Source organism: Strix uralensis, chromosome 13 (genome assembly GCF_047716275.1).
Source record: "Strix uralensis isolate ZFMK-TIS-50842 chromosome 13, bStrUra1, whole genome shotgun sequence".
NCBI classification, from domain to species: domain Eukaryota; kingdom Metazoa; phylum Chordata; class Aves; order Strigiformes; family Strigidae; genus Strix; species Strix uralensis.
In genome coordinates this window covers 1691674-1708938 of record NC_133984.1, presented here as the reverse complement: position 1 = coordinate 1708938, position 17265 = coordinate 1691674, and the positions used below count along the sequence as shown (strand labels likewise).

Genomic DNA, 17265 nt, shown 5'->3' with positions numbered 1-17265 from the left:
AGGATCTGATCCAAAGCGGGCACCAGGAGAAACAGAACAAGAGAGGAAGAAGTCGCACAGTAAAACCCACCTGGCTCATAGGATCTAACACATAAAACCACATAAGCCCACCTTCTACAGCCCATCCAGCCAAACCCTGCTCTGCGACTGCAAAGGGGTTGCTAATGAAAATTAAATTGTAAGCTCTTACTTAACACAAATTTTAGACAAAAAGAAGAGAACAAAGGAGTCCTCTAGGCAAAAAATGTGGAAAATTACAATCATTAATAATTTCTTCAACTCTTAACTACAAGATTTTCATCAGTTTTCTGAGGTGGCATTACACTAACTTTCCAGTCACAAAAATCCATAAATCCACCAAAAAAAAAATACCTGTTTGACCCCATAAAAATAAGTGAAGAACTCCTCGCCAACATCAGAGCACCCCAATTTGAATGTATCCAGAACATACAGACTTTGAGAGGCCTAGAAACTTCCTTGAGCTTCCTGGTAGGTGGAAAACACAACCTGAACCTGCACTCTTATAGTGAAGAGTGGGAGGGACAATAAAACACAGGCTCTCTCTTCAGGATTCTCAGTCTCCCACCTTCCAATGTTGGTGTGAAAAGCGAGGCCCTCAAGCACATTTTTAGATCTGAGGTAACAAGTTGCCTGATTTTCGTGAGTCCCGAGTACTCCTGTGCCCAGGGGAGATGGAGAAGATTCAGGAGCTCTGAAATTGTTCTGAAATGTAATTGCACAGTTAGCATGTTTCCTAGATGCACGTGTTTGAAAACAATATTTATTTTTTGATAAACCAGAATGCAGAACCTTATGCATCATCTATTAAACTATATAAATAAATATAGAAACAAAGGGAACTCCTAGTTCATATCCAGAAGAGGTGGTGTTAGAAATCTGGCCCCCACCCATGATTTCAGCGTCTGGGGAGTCCCATCTGGCACCTCAGAGCATTTCCAAGCTTGGAGTTTGGTTTGGGTCTGCAGCACTTTGTCTTGTTTTCTCAGGGGTGCAGCATTTTCTTTGCTCTTTCCCGCACAAATATTTTTTACACTGCCCATTTCAGATTTTATGGAATCACAAGACAAATTTACAGCTCAGAAATTTTTCTCTCACTTCCAGCTGCCTTCCAGCTTTGATGTCCACAGGCCTATAGGCATGAAAATTTATATCCACTTAACTCACATCAACTTCAAATCCCTGCTAACAGAATCCCTGGGAACTGGCATGTTCCTGGGCGGATTTTCAGCTGCTGCATCAGTTCAGGCACTGTGTGGCCACCAAAACCTTTCCCTGTGCTTTGCTCAACGCTCATTGCAAGCTCAGGAACAGCATCGCTACTCCCCATGCTGGGCATTCCTGGGCCTTCTAGTCCCCTTCTCCAGCCCCATAAATTTTGAGGTCTTTTATAGAGTGGCCAAGCCCAACAGACGCCTCTTTCAGGGCATCCTGGAGGCAGGGAGACAGGGCTTGCTCACAGTCTCTTCCTGGAAAGGCAGTGAGGGAGGGGAGAGATGCTCAGGGTCTGTTAAGCCACGAGAGGCCTGGAGAGCACAGGTGAGGGATGGGGTGTCCCAGGTGACGAGGCACAGGGACATCAAAAGGAGCTGCCAAGAACAAAGAGTTTCTCAAGCACACGATGCAGCGCTGCGGCAGTCAGTGCCATGGGAGGGGGGATACCAGGGGAGCAGCTGGGTCCAAGGAAGCAGCTCCACAATTCAGCAGTTCAACATCAATCCAGAGCTGTTATACAAAGAGATACGAGGAAATCCCTTGCACTTGGCTCAGAAATCCCATTAATTGCATGTTGATGTAGGGCTATTCAGGAGCAGTTTGGTTGCCCTGCTCTTGTAGGGCTTCTCTAAATGCCCTGAGCCCAGCCCAGCAGAGCCACGCTACAGGCTCAAGCTACACCTCCACCTCTCCAGCTGTGCTCTCCCTCCCTGGCCAGGGCCTCAACCTCCAGATCTCCAGCAGCAGGTCCTTTTTGAAAGGCTTTGTAGCAACCAGCTACCACCTACCCCACACGTGGCAGAGACGCCAGCCAGTGCTTCCTCGGTGCTGCAGCAGGAGGTTGGTGGGAAGGGACGTGGCTTGCTGGGACCCATCCTGCCAGCAGTGCTCCTGGAACAAAAAGTGCTCCCAAACCCACCTTCTGAAAAATCTGTTGCTTTCTGCATCCTGAGACTATTTAACAACCCTTTGCAGGACTCTTATATGTAGTTTCTAGAGCCCAGCTGAGGCCCAGAGCTGCTCAAATTGGGGTGGTTCAGGACACACCCCTGAGGAACCACTATTGAAAGTACCTTCAAAGCAAGTGGGGTGGGGGCTGCAGGCATTAGGAAATGGCTGGGTGGGATTTAAGTGCCTTCAGCAGGGTTTATGCTAACCTGAGACACCTGAATGCTGCTCTGGAGAGGGCTCTGGTGTGTGCTTTTGTGTTTGTCTGGGGGGCTGAGCATTATCCCCGCTACACGAATAATAAAGACCCCCCCTGCCCCGTTTCTGTTAGCTGGCCATCATGCTTCTACGTCAGAAGTTCACGTTCATGCTTTGTCCTGGAAACCATCTTGACTTTGCCTGATTTTTACACTTTGACGGCACCAGAACTGGCTGAAAATCAAAACTATAGGCTGGAAGAAACCAGGACAGATGGATTTTAGAACAAAGGACCCCACTGTCCCTGATTTACATCTACAGTGCTCCTGTACAGCATCTACACTCTCCTCTCACTTCCCTACCACTGTGAAGGTCACCTGAGAAATTTGGTGGGAATTCACACAATTACTGCTGCTGGAGACCTTGTGAGAGGTTGTAGATGACTTAATGTGACTGAAGAAACAAGTGAGCAGCACGGTTTCCGATAAAAATGGGCTGGGAGGATGCTGATCTCTAGTTGCCCAAAGTGGGAGTCGCACCGTGACCCCCCCCAACCGCCTGTCCCGATATCCTGAACCTCCTGCCTCTGGGTTCTGTGGGCAAAAAGACAATCAGGTGGTTGAGACAAAAAAACAACCAGGGCAAAAAGACAACCAGGTAGCAACAAAGTGGCTCCCTCTGAAAGGAGGTGTGATGCCATCTTCTACCCGAGCAAAGCATCATGGAAATGAAAATCGGGTACCATCCATCTGCCACGGTGGCTGGGGAAGAGGCGTGTGCGTGCCTGTGCCCGCGTGTGAAAAGGTGCCAGCAGGGACAGGCAGCCCTGGAACACTTTGGATTTCTCAGCTGAAGGGCTGAACGGGAAGAACTTTGTAGAGTCAGGCTGATGGTTGGACTCGATGATCCCAAGTGTTTTTTCCAACCTGAATGATTCTGTGATTCTATGATATTGGCCCTGCGCGGGGCAAAGAGAAGAGCCACAGGCATCCTCGGAGGCGAAGGGAGAGGGAAGGGGATGGTGCGGCAGTGGGACCCCGGCGCTCAGCCCAGCCGGGTGCCAGCAGCCCCGGCTCCACGCCTCCAGCACAGCCTCCTGGGCCACCTCCTCTGTTTGAGGAACTCTGCTGAATGTATATATTTTTTTTTTTTTTTTTCCCTCTCTGAGCCACAAAGGACACCTGTCTCTTGTAGAGATGATTTGGTTTAGGCAGAAGGGAACAAGGACCTAGCGAGAGGCCAGGAAATGCTTCTTCAGTTCTAGCCATGATATATCCAAACTCATGATTTACCCCCCCAGCCCCTCATGCAGTTGGTTACACACCAGAGACCCCCCTCCTGGCTGTGCTCCCCGTGTCTCCCCTCCTGCACCCCCCGCTTCTTCCTCTCCGTCTCCGGGAGCCGACGCCTCCCAGCACCCTCCCCCTCGTATTCGCCTTCTGCACCCATCCGCTTTAAAAAAAAAATTTAATTCTTTTTGCTCTTTTTTTTCCTCATCTTCTTTCCAAAGGGAGACTTTTCAGCTCGGGGGAGGAATGGCCAAAGTGTAACTTCAGAGTTTTACGACATGGCCTTTTGCAGCCTAGCATGCAGCATTCAATTTGGAGTGAAGTGTCCTAGCTCTGTTGCATGCCGAGATCTGTTGTCCAGATGAATTAATTCCAGATTATATGTGGGTGTGGACTTCAGCTGGGCAAAATTTGGATACCCTGGTTTAGTCATTATTCTCTGATGAATCTCTTGGTGACAGTCTTTGCCCCTATTGTTCTGAGGTGAGCCCCATGGCAAGAAATGTGAAGGCAAGAAACAAAAGAATATAAAGAAAGGTTACGAAATCAAATTCAGTAAGGCAGGGTTATTGTCCCTCCATTCTGCCTCTTCTGTCCTCCATCTGAGATTGGATTTTGCAGGAAAAAAACACCCGTAGGACAGACAGAGCGAGTTTGCAGGGCAGGATCTGGTGGAGAGCAGGGGCTGGCAGCCTGTCCCCCCGTGTCTCCCCGGATGGCGAGCAGCACGCCGGGACCTACACGGCCCAAATTAAACCGCAGAGAAAGGGAGGAGGAAGTTATCATCAATTCTTAACATTTTATTTCTTTACTGGGTTAAACAAGGAGCGGAGAAAACCTCTGCCCCAAAATACAACAGAACTGAAAGCATTACAGGTACAGAGACTATTGAACACAGAGAGTAGTAGGATAATATTTTTAATACAACTGAATTATAGCATGGTTTTGTGTTTTTGTTGGTTTTTTTTCTTTGTTTTCTGTCAAACCATTTTGGAAAATAAATGTAATAGGAACTAGTGCAAAAAAGTTCTAAACATGAAGCACAGTGTATAAAATGGCATAAGAAAACTGTCCCCTCGAGGACACAGTCACTTTCTTATGACAGTGGGGAGAAAGAGAAACAGAAGGGGGGTGGGAACAGAGAGGGAGGGTCCGGGAGGCAGAGGACGAAAGCTGGAAAGAAAGAGAAACCGGGCAGGGGGATTAGAAAGAATATTTTGACTTCAGCAGTATGGTTTGTTTTGTTGTTTTTTTCACCTCGCCACCACGTACTGTAAAAGGACCTTTTATTGTAGGTCTGAGCTCTGTAACCACCGACGTTTCACAAGCACTTGAGAAGGGTTCGGTCACAAGCAGCCTGGTCGCACACACACAGGCAAAGCCATCCCGGGCCCTGCTGCGGTCCCCCCCAGGCCCCCCCCTGGACCCCCCAGCCCGGCCCTCGCTGGCAGCCAAGGGGCTGAGACCTGGCTGGGCTGCCAGGACGAGCACCTCCCGCGCTCGGAGTTGGAGAAGGGCAAGAGGGCAAGGACTCTTTCTCTGGGGCTCTCTCTCAAGTCTCTCCCGTAAACCGGCTCCGGTTGAACCGCGGCGTTTGCTTTTCTCGCTTTGTGGCAATCCCGGCCGGAGCAGCGCATCGAGTTCCTTCCCGATTTAAACTCCCCCGATCCTACGGGAGCATCTCTGCTTCTGAAGGCGTCCCGTAAGCGTGACGTCTGAAAGGATCGGAGGCTTAAAAGCTGGACTCGGGTTTAGTTTGGAAAAGAAAACAGAGCTTGGTTAGAGGCATGGCTGGGGCACCCACCGCCGGCCGAGCTCCTAGAGAAGGGACTCTTCCTCCCGGGCAGCAGCACCTCAGCAGCAAATTTGGGGGGGGAACATGCCCATGTGCTCCCCAAGGTGCGTGATCCCGGACTGGAACCCTCCCAGTATGAGGGGCAGCTCTCCAGTTTGCTTTTGCCACGGAGCCGCTCAGCCTGCTGCCCCCAAGAAACTGGCTGGATGCTATTTTAAGTAGAGCTGGTTGGAATTCCTTACAAATTGCTATTCTCTCCGGATCCGCTGCCACCAGTTCCAACTGTGCGAGCAGAAAAAGTGTGATTGATTTTTTTTGCATTTTATTTTTTGAAAATGAAAGGTTTTGTGGGAAAGGGCTGTTCTTGATACATTTCTCAATTTGAAAAAAAATTGGTCATAATTATCAATATGGCTTGTTTTGACAAGTTTCAAAATAAAATAACTGTCTGGCTTGAAATGTCTTTTTGTTTTGCAACTCAAGCACGCACAGTTCCCAAATACGTTTAAAAATGGTAAAACCAAACCCAAATTTCATAAGCCAAACCTAATTTTTTTTTTTTTTTTTTGAGTTTCAGTTTACAACAAATGAAGCTGTCGACTTTCTGGGCTGAAAAAGGATCATCATAAAATGCTAACAAGACTGAAACCACTTCTGACCTTGTTTCGAACAAAAGTACTAGATAGGCAGCCTAGGAAAGGCAGCTGGAGGAACGACGGTGGCTGTAACTCATCTCCTGCCCGCGAACACCCAGTCCTGCGAGCAGGGGCTGCGAGCTTTTGAGAAAATCCCAGCAACTTTTAAAAGGAGTTATTTTAATTTTTTTTTATGGTCCTTATTGGACAACGATTTATCCTTCATGTATGGCCACAGCATTTCCTTTGCTCCCTTCGTCCCAGAAGGGGCAGAACTGAAGGTCCCTTTGGAAACCACCCCGCAGCAGCCGATGCCGGTGACCTCCCTCGCAGGGTCTGGGCTGTGGAGGTAAAACCCTCCTTCCCCAACACCTCGGCGGGACCAACATCCCCCAGCCCACAGCTGGGGCAGGGTGGGGGGAGCAGCTGCAGGTCCTGCACAGCCACGTGTGGGAACCCCCCCCCACTTTCCTCCAAGGACCAGCCCGCGGGTGGTGGAGCGAAGCCCGTTTTTGGGAGCCCCATTTCTGGGGAGGATGCTCATCTCCGCTCAGCCAGGGGGAGGACGGTTGGTGCTGGCTTCGTTCGTTCGAGACGGGGCTGCAGGAATGGTGGAAACTGCTGGGATTTTCCAGAGTCGGGGGCTGACTCCTGGCACTCAGAGGACGAGCAGAGCGGGTTTGGCTTCCCCGTCCCCCTCCCTGCAGCGAGAACAGGACTGGAAGCAGTCACCCCAAGAGCTGTACGGACCAAAAACACCCAAAAAAAGCTGCTGAAAACCTTCACTCCTGAAATAAAACTAAATGATGCTTGGACCTGGGCAGCCCCCTCGCCCCAGGAGCTCTAAACAGGCTCCTTCTGGGGGGAGAAGGGGTGATCACAGGGTTCTGGAACAGAGGGAGCTCAGTCACCCACTGGGGTGCCCAAGGAGCGACTGTTGGATGGGCTGAAGTAGATGGTTATTAACATCCTGCCTTAACATTAGACACTGCCCTTCCTAACCTCTGACGGATCCTTTAAGAGAGATTTATACCCACAGGGCAGCTCAAAAAGTCCATAAACAAAACTGTCTGGCTCATCGTGCAGATTTTAATAGGGGTTTTCGCAGAATCCGAGTATGTTTGTCTCTACCCATTTCTATAGGCATTCCTTTCCGGGGTGGTAGCGAGGTATCATATTATAATTTATCACAAGCTGCTGCATGACTTTTTGAGGGCAGAGCCTTCAATCCCAAGGCTGAGCACAAGGCAGGACAGGGTGGGGGGGGACCCCCCATCCCACCAGCAGCTCCGTAAATCACCCACCTCCCCTGCCAGCGCGGCGCGGGGAGACCTCGCACCCAGGAGGGCCCTGCAGAGCGCGGCGAGGGGAACCTCCATCGCATCACCAAGGAGGATCCTGCCCCGGGAGCAGCAGATATCGGGGATTTTCTTTTTTCTTTTTTTAAACGCGGGCAGAGGAACCGTCTCCCAGCGTTGCCTGCAGTCCTGAGTGGCAGTGAATGAACTGCCCTGACATCTCCTATTGAAGCAAAGCAAAATGTGTTGAACAAAAACCATTTCAAGATGTTTTCTGAGTGTTGCCAAGTTACTCAACATGTTCTGCTTTAGTTGTCAGATGCTTTCAAAGCGATTTCCCTAACTCAGAGCACGAATGGTGAGGGCTCTCCCTGGGAATCTTTTGCCTGGGGCTACCATGGATCTGTATTTTCATAAGAAAAAGGCTCAACTAATGATTAATCTTCACCAGAGGAATCAGGGCCTTTCTTTGGGATTTTTCTTCAGTTATTTTTAATTAATTTGTACAACTGGCAGTTACATTAAAGTGCAAAACCCAGGACTAACGCTCCAGCCGGGCAGGACCCGGCTACCTTTCCTCCGGCAGCCCTGCCTGCTCTGCCCGCTCCCCTGCCCGCACCCAGACCCCACGGGGCAGCATCACCCCTTGGCTCCCCCAGTGCCACGGGGCTGAGGAAGCCTCTGGCCAGGGAGGAATCACCAATGGGCACCTCTCCCCAAGCAGAGAGAAGTTTATCCACTGAAAAAAAAAAATGAGTTTTACATATTAATCCCCATGCGTGGTGCTTTCTTTGGGGAGAAGAAATCAGATCATTGGACTGAAACGGAGAAAGCCCCTTGCATTTAAATTCCCGGTAGGATAAATTCCTGTTTTTCAAGGTGTTTTTTAAGGTCCCAGGTAGCTGTGGGAGCACAAAGGGCTCCTGGTTTGGGCTGAGGCATACCTGCATGCGCGGGGCAAAGAAACCCTTTCTCTCCTTCTCCCAGGCACGTTCCCTCCATGTTTTAATAAAAATAATGTTAGTGGTATTAACTGAGACAATGTTAACGTCTCCTTTCTGGGCTTTTCTCTTTTATAGCAAAGAGAAAGCTAATATGGATGGAGGATTATTAAGGTTGTAATGTCAGACCAAAGAGAAGATTTTTATCCGACGGCCTTATAATGATGGACTGCGACATCCACCGCTTCCAGCTGCTCCGTCCTGTTCTGTGAACAGCCTAGTCTGGATTCATTTAACGAGATTGGCAAAGTGTTGAATACAGCATATGGTGCCCTAAAACCACAGAACTTATTGACAGCAGCCCAGACTCGCTAAATAAAAGAACTCCTTCCAAAAGCCTTGGTCTGTGAAGACTCAGCACTTTCCTTCCAGTCACACTAGGTAAAATCCCAGCCCCGCGCTGGCTCCGCACCCCGCGCGCTCCCCCTGCCTGCGGCCCACCCGCCCCCTGCCCTCCCGTGAACACCTCCCGGGAAGCCACGGCCTGGAAAACGTGCGGATCTCCTCCGGCTACGGCACGACAGCCCTGCGAAGCCTCCTCGCTCCCCGGCGGATGCAACCACACCCCCTCCGTAACCGTGCTCGAGACCCCGTTTCTGAAACGGCTCAGCTTTGAGATCCACCGGGACGCGGCGCCAGCTCCCCGCCTCCCGAGACGAAGCCGTGGAAGGTGAAGCCATTTGTCACAGGTTATCCCAGCAAAGCCCCACCGGCCTCCCCTAGTCCTTGATGATAACTCGGGCCTATTTGACCTCTCTCCCGCAGCTCCGTGGAAATCGCCCATCCCCAAACCTCCACGCCCGGTGCCACCAGAACCCACCCGAGCCGACACCGACACACCAGGCCGTGGCTCGGCTCGCCGGCGGAGCAGGAGGGCCCGCAGCCCTCGGGAAGGGTCTTTGCACGGGATTCGCGTGCGGAAGAGTGAGCCCGTCCTGCCGCAGGGTCGGGCGCTGCTCAGTGTCACACCAGCAGACAATGAGTAGGGCCGGTGACTCAGGGCCGCTGGCTGACGCACCACACTGGGCTATTCTTCTCTCTCTAGATGAGTCGTTCAAAGATTGGATGCAGCCTATCTCGGAGAGAGGCGCCTGGAATTAGCTTAACTCTTGGCAGTACATGAAAAATCTAATTTCCTTAAGAGCGAGCTGGATCCGGCTGTCTCGAGGCAGGCCCAGGATGGCGCTCCCTCCCTCGGCCTGGCTCTACACTTTTGCCAGTCATCAGAGCAGCTCCCCAACTCATTGCCCAACAGCTCCCCAACTCATCACTCAGCAGCTCCCCAACTCATCACCCAGCAGCTCCCCAACTCATCACTCAGCAGCCCCCCAACTCATTGCTCAGCAGCTCCCCAATTCATTTCCCAGCAGCTCCCCAACTCATTTCCCAGCAGCTCCCCAACTCATTGCTCACAGAGGAGCCAGATCCCTATTTGCTGAACTGTTGCACATCCAAGTTCTCAGACTGGTGTAAACTAGACTGAAAAGATATGGATGGCGTGAGGAATAAGTCAAATGAGAATCGTCCTACCTCTTCTGGGTAGCAACAGCAAGGAAATCTGCTCGGGAAACACTCTGCATGCTCCATGAGCATCGCCTCTCCTAGCCCAATAACCAAGGGACAGCGGGTTCACAGGCTCTGTATCTGTGGGACTTTGGTAACAGGCAACTGATAATGTGTAAACATCACCCCAAAGCTCTGAGATTCAAGTCAAAGCAGAAATCAAACATTCAGCTGCTTCTCAGAGCCTCTTTGGTCTGGAAATGGGCTGGAAACGTCAGGAAACCTGTCCTTCCCACGAGATACCCGGTACTTCCTTCTTCCAGCCGGGTAGGAAGTAGCTTTGCTCATGGGGCTCTGCTTGGTTTTGCTTCACCTCAACTGACCAGAAACCACAAAACTCGTTACAGTCCTCAACTCTGTGACTTCTTGGGCCCTTGCGGGGATCTGGGATGGGTCTGAGATGCAGCAGGACGTTCCTCCTGCTCCATCCCCGCCTCCCAGCAGGGCTGCAGCAATCCACCCTGGACTCTGCCACCAAACAGAGAGCCCATCACATGTCCCCTGCCGGCAACAAGCAGCTTCATGGCCGTGTGGCCACCAGGACGTTCTGCACCTGACTTGTGCTAAAACGCACCCTCCTCCGTCCCCTTGCCCACACCCAGAATGAACTTTCTCGCCTCCAGTGCCTGGCCCGGCGGCACAGCGACGTCCCCCACGCACCTCCTGGGGAGTTTCCTAGGGAAGCGGGACCTGGTGTCTGTTTGGGGCGGAATCCTTCGATACGCTGAGCTCAGGTTTAAAAAAAAAAAACAACCAAGTGAGCCAAATGAGGCTGCACCAGCCAGCACCTTGCCCGGCCGAGTCCAGCTGTCCCAGCTGGGCTCCAAGAAATTTTCTGATCTGGGGGGCATGCATGGATAGAAAGTGTCCACAAAAAACTCTCTTCCCCAGCTGGGCTTTATTAGCGCCTCTTCTTTGTGTGGGAGACTCTCCCTACAAGGCAGATTTCTCCAGCCCTTTTGGCCAGTCCTTCTGCCACCCAGCCGATGATTTGTAGCTGGGAAGCGTGGAAGGATGGACGCCTCCCAACGCCCCGCGTCCAGCTGTCACCATGCGCCATCCTGCTCCCTCGCTCAGCCTGCGCGCTGCTGGAGCCGCACCGCCCTAACTCCTCTCGGAAACCAGCCACTCCCGGCAGGAAAGAAAGCCAAAAAAAAAGGTTAATTAAACCAAATCATCAGGAAACTTGGCAGAGTGGGAATGCTGGGGATGTGTCTCCTTCTCCACGCCTCCGTCCTCCCTCTCCACCGCCTCGCACAGAGGAGCTGGAGAGGCAAAGCTGGAGGAGCAGGTTGGGGACATAAGGAGACAAACCCCCGAGTAGTACCACAGTGTAGCAGAACAACGTCCCACTCCTGCCCCCCAAAGCCCATCGGCGAGGGGAAAGCCATGCCGAGGATGCTGCACCCCACGAGGATGGGTCTGCCTCGAGTTGGTGGGATTTTCCCCCAGGACAGGAGCTGGAGCAGGGGGCAAGGCTGTGCCAAGAGGTGCTGCCTCTCTGCCTGCCTGCCCCTTCGGGACGTACAGGCCGAGGAGGAAAAGGAACGTGGGCCAGGCTGACTGTGGAACCCCGAGGCGGCCGGGAGATGCGTGGCGGTCCCACGGGGACACCTCTTTCCAAGGGACCCCCTCCCCTCCGCTCCCCACCCCGTCCCTGTGCCGTACCTTCCTGCGCCGGCGCCTCGGTGAGGCCGGGCACGTAGCGCTGCCCGGCTGCTACTGACCGAACCCTTCTCAAAGCCGAGTGCCGCAGCCCTGTGCGCGTTAGAGAGACTCTTCATCACGGGGATGCCCCGCGGCGAGCGGCTCTTGGGGGGATGTGCGGGGGTGTGTGTGCGGTGCGCGTCACCCCCAATCCCGTGCCTCCCATTGGAGGAATAGCATGTGCCCCCCTTAGTGGAAAAAAGATCTGGCGTTCTTCTCGGAGGTCGGCCTTCCCCTCCGCGTCACTCGTCCCGTGCCACGCTCTCCTCCAAGGCGGGCAGGGCCTCCAGGCTGAGCCCTCCGCCGGCCGCCCCGCCGCCGCCGCCGCTGCCGTGCACGCTGGAGAAGGACACCATGGTGTGGAGAAGCATCAGGACCAGCACGCAGAGTCTGATCCTGCTGCTGCCGCCGAGGCGAGACCCCGCAGAGACCGGCAGCAAGGATGGGGAGCGGGGCTGGTGGTACTGGTGGTACTGGTGGTACTGGTGGTGGTGGTGGTGGTGGTGGTAGAGGTGGTAGTGGTTCTGCCGCTGGTGATGGAGGTGGGGGTCGTGGCGGTGGAAATGGAGCGACTCTGACGCTGTGGATTTGGGGGATGTGTTGTCGTTGCTGTCCGGGGGGTGGTCGCAGGAGTCCCATTGCACCTCGCAGCACTTGGCCTCCTCGTCGGGCAGCTGGTTCTCCAGCAGCCCTGCGGGAAGGAAGCGGAGGAAGAGGAGGGGGGTCAGCAGGAGACTGCGGAGGGAGCTGGCCTCGGTGCCTGCGCCGTGCGACAGGCAGAACCCGAGAAACGAGGCCCCCAGAGACCCCCCGGCACTGGCCCTCGACAGGGCTCCGAGCCTGCAGAGACCGGCAAGCAGAGACCGCAGCCCTGGGGCACGTTCAGGACTCCCCAAACGCTGCTTTAATCAGGATGCCCCGGCCCTGCTTTAACCCAGCCACCTTCAGCCGTGCTTTAGCTTTCAGTCAGGGGCTTTCATTTCCCACCCCCGTTAGCCGCTTACCCCTCACCCCCCAAGATGAGGCCGCATTCCGGCAGCACTCCACCCATTTCCATGCTGCAAAAAACCTCCTCCCCAAAAAACCCTCCCAAATTGGGCGCGTGGGCTCACCAAGCGCGAGGGGGCTCACCAGCACCCACCCCTGCCCCGTCCCCCCGTCCCCCCCCCGGGGCTTGCGGGAGCCCGACCCTGCTCCCCGGACCTCCTTACCCGTACAGATGAAGCCAGGCAAACCTCCATAGATCAGCTCATCATTGTCCGGTAACACAAACGGGCACCTGGTCTGCACCTCCAGGCAGTATTGCTTGCATGGGATCCGGTGTCGGCACTGTTGTTGGGTCACGTTGAAATACTCGGAGCACAGCCAGGCCTTGTAGACAGCCTAGGGGAAGCCACCGAGAGGGACGTGTCACCTCCCCAAACGCCGGGGTAGCCAAAGCACCGCAGAAACGCGGGGTAAAAGGGGAGGGAGAACTCTCAGTTCACGTCAGAAATCATTGGGCTCACTCACCAAACTCACCGATCAGTTCAAATAAACCGCTGAAGGGTCAGGAGTGTGGAAGTCACCTCACAAACTAAATCCACCACAAAAATAAAGCGAATTAACCGCAGGGAGTAACATCCCGTACAGACAAACACGGCGGCTCTGCCAAGACTGGTGGCTCGAGGGCTCGGCCCATCACACAAGAAATTCAAGTGCCGCTTATCCCCCGTCCCAGAGCATCTTCCTCCTCCCCAAGCCACCCCGCCGCACCCCCAGGGCAGAGTAGGGATTTACGCCTCCTCTAAAGCACTTTGGTCCCCGCTGACTCTGAACACGGGACAGCAAAAGAGACCATGGGCTGATTTTTATTAGAATTTCTGAAGTTCTCTGCCTGCTGGAAAAGTTGGTGACCAGAAGCAGGTGGGTGCCACCGGGACGTGGCAGCCTCAGGCTTGTCCCTCTCTGCCACCAAATAACACCTTCCTCACCTTCCCCACCCATCTACGTGCTTCTGGGGGAGACTCATAGAAATGTGGCACTTTTCACTGTGCCCTTTTTTTCGGCTCAAACGGGCAGACCTCAGGGGGAACACGTTCGTTTTACAGACCTATTTTGACACTGGGCCATACCAAAGAGCGCTCGGAGACATTTCCAGAAGCAAAAGCAACGTGGGGGTTCACCTGTGGGTGCAAGGCTGGGCCACAGCACCTTATTCTCCAGTCTGTCCAGTCCCCCGTCCCCCTCCCTCACATCCACGGCCACCCATAAGCTGGGGAGGGAATGTGGCTTTCCTCTGCAGCTGAGCGAGACGACCTTCCTCAGCAAAACCCAGCTCTTCCCTCCACCCCCCTGTGCCTTCGTGCCCATCACAGCTGCCCGGGCACAGCCCAGATGGCTTCGGTTAAGACCGTATCTCCCACATCCCCCCTTATCTCCCGAGCTTCAGGCACAGGGGGAAATTTTTGTCTTCGCTTGCAATAAAAGGGAGGGCGATCTCTCGTTTCTCACGGCGAGCAGCCCTTCCGCAGGCTGCGAGCAACCCGTGACACCGCTGGGAAGAGCAGCTTCCAGCTCATCTGTGAATATATCTAGGCACTAGTTAAGGTCATGTTAACGACCACAGCCAACTTCCTTTGAAACCAACTAGAAAGGACTCCCCGTGATTCAAAGGGAATGAATTTCCCTCCTCGGCGTGCTTGGAGAAAACCCCGTGCTCCTCCTTCCAGCTGCATTTTTATTTTCTGGAGGCTTTAAAAACATCACTTCTTTGTTTCCCCATGTTTCCATAGATCCTTATCATCGCTTGTTTGGCCCATGGTAGTGTCTCAGGATTAAAGCTGGTTGGGAAATTCTTGGCAAGTTGTTTTAGTTTTTGTTTTGTTTTGTTTTTTCCCCTGGAAAATGCCAAATCATGAAAACCAGAATTTTCATTAGTTTTGGTGAAACTTTCATCACAAAAAGTTTAATCAGGACCAGGACACAATCTATGGAGCAAGCCTTTCAGAGCAGTCAATAGCCCTGTGGTCAGGGCTTTCAGCTGAGATGTGGGAAATTCAGCTGTGGTCCTGCTTTTTCTCCCTGACCCGTTGGATCTTAATTACTTAGACAACGTGGAATGGCTCCAGAGAAGGGACTGACTCCGCAATCAGGCTGCGAGGACGCAACCGGGAGGGAGAGCTCAGAGGTCTGGATCTGCGTCTGCCCACACCGACTCCCTGTGGGCCAGGGAGGAGGAGGGGAGGCAGGCAGGGTGAGCACAGCCCCCGCTCCAGAGATGCCACAGCCCTGGCCGTGACACGTGTCCTCCCCACCGGCCTTGGGGACAGTGTCGGGAGCAGGAGGGTGGTGGGACAGCGAGGGAGACACAGAAAGACCCCTCGGTGGTGTGGCACAGGCGCGATGACCTTTTCTCCTGTGGGAAAGCAGCAGCTCTCAGTGCTCCCCACAGGACCGTGGACACCGACACCTTCTAGACAGGACGGAGAACCCAAAGGTATAAAATGGGCTTCAAACCATCCACTGACACATCCTTACTTCAGCCCGAGGACCTGGAGAGTCCCTGCCTCAACACGCCACTGTCATTTACACACGACTCCAGACACACGGGTCATCTGGAGCAAACCGGAGAGGTCCCTGCCTCAAACAGCTGCCAAGACACGTGACGCGAGAGCCTGAAACGTGGGGATGCCTCTGGGAGGGACCTTCTGAAGATGGCGACCAAGCCACGCAGACCCAGGAGAACGGGCAGCCACCACGCAGGCAGGGGCTCCCCGCAGGCAGGGGCTCCAGGTCGCCCAGCTGAAGGCGATGCCTTCCCCTTCTCCCCATTAAGAGGGCACGGGCATCCCATTACAGCCCAGCAGGCAGCGGGCAGGCACCAGGCAGGCAGACCTGCCCCCAGCAATCACTCCCGTGGAAATTGCTGTAAAACATGTTTTCCAAAGAGTTTTTAGGTCTATTGGAGATTTAAGGCATTTGGGGCGGAGTGAACTTCACAGAATCCCAGAATCATCTCGGTTGGAAAAGCCCTTGAAGCTCCTCCAGTCCAACCGTGAACCTCACACTGACCGTTCTCAACTCCACCAGATCCCTCAGCGCTGTGTAAATTTCCTCAATCTCAGTCTTCTAAAAATGAGTTATTATTTTGTTAGTTATTTGGGCTGCCTTCATAGACATCCTGAGAACAACACAACCCTCCAAAGCAGCGGAGTACCCTGAGCACCCAGCGGTGAGGGGGCTGGAGGTGCTGCTCCTTCCCCATCAACTGCGGAGGATTTCTGACAGCTGGCGTCGACTGGCTGCCGGGATTACAAACGCCTGAAGTTGGGTGGGATGAATTCTCCCCAAACTCATAAAGTTTTCAGGATTAAAAACTGGATGCATTAACGACACCACAAACAGCCTGCCAATTTAAACGAGCCACGAACGGGAAAGGGATCAAATCTGCAACGGGATCGGCAGCCAAGGCGCTGCCCGGGGCCGGCGGCGGGTCCCTGCTGAGCCTGAAGACGGGACGGCAAAAGAGACCGTGCGCCGGTGCCAGGGGCCACCCAAGTGCTGCCCACGGCCCCTCACAAACGATGTAACAGACAAGGTCACCTGTCCCCCCACCTCGCAGCCCCCGGGGACCTGCCCGAAGCCCAGCGCCGCCTGCCCGGCCCCGTCTGCCAGCGCCCACGGGACACATCCTTCCAGCTCAGCCTATTTTCCAGGCCCTCATTTGGGCTTCGCGTTAGACAACTCCACCAATGGGGCTTCCCTGCGTTTCCCGAGGAGGTTGTTTTACCGCTGAAAGCACTTATCTCACTGCCTACAAGTTTTCCTTCATACTTGACCTACATTTTTCCATCCAAAAGTTCATTCCCTTCAATCATTCCATAAACCATCCCTCTCTCTCCTCTCTGTTTACACATTTCTAATATTTGCAGATGTATCATGCTCCCCATTTAGTCATAACTTAGGCAAGCTCGACTGATTTACTCTCTCACATTTCCTCCAAGTCTCCCTCCCAGCCCTTCAATCATCTCTGACTCTCCCCCGCGCTGCTCCCAGACCCCCCGTCGCATTCACAGCTCCCGTCCGGGGACACATGGGGAGGAAGGGGGGGATGCTACGCCGGGTCCCCTGCCCAGTGACGGTGGTTGTCACCTGCCCTGGCCCAGCCCCGGCTCCGGGCTGAAGAAACCCAGGAGAATCCCGAGAGCTTGGGAGGAAGGAGCTGGGGCTCATCCCGCTCTCCTGCAGAAACACAGCCTGCACATGCAGGCTCTGCATGGACCTGTGCATTTTTCCCCTAAAATGCTTCTGTTAATTCCTATCAGGGAAGTTTGGCGGAGGGTTGGGGGTCTCAGACAACAACATTTGTGTGGTTTAATGAAAATACCGAGTGAAACACCGCAAAGAGCTGGCGATACCTCAGCAGAGGAGGGGCTCTCACCCAGAAACCGGGACCAGGCGCCAGGATTTCCCGGGTGTTTTCCCCTTTCCCTGTCCCTTCCAGGGCATGCATCTGACCAGAGCGAAGCCGTGTGGTTGCCCTGGGGCCAACCAGCCCTTGCCCGGCCGGGCTGCGGGTCCGCGAGGCGTTGAACGTCTTTGCACGATGGAAACTGC

The 17265-nt window shown here is 53.8% G+C and overlaps 1 protein-coding gene across 1 annotated transcript in view; it reads right to left on the bottom strand.

Annotated features, from left to right (window-relative positions):
- Positions 1 to 5116: 5116 nt before the first annotated feature.
- NALF2 (NALCN channel auxiliary factor 2) overlaps positions 5117 to 17265 on the bottom strand; it is a 30147-nt gene continuing 17998 nt past the window's right edge. The window contains exons 2-4 of the mRNA XM_074882628.1: positions 12879 to 13050; positions 11629 to 12358; positions 5117 to 5407 (exon numbers count right to left, since the gene is read on the bottom strand). Of these exons, the coding sequence (XP_074738729.1) occupies positions 11910 to 12358; positions 12879 to 13050 (621 nt within the window). The 3' untranslated portion in view covers positions 5117 to 5407; positions 11629 to 11909. The remainder of the gene's footprint in view (positions 5408 to 11628; positions 12359 to 12878; positions 13051 to 17265) is intronic.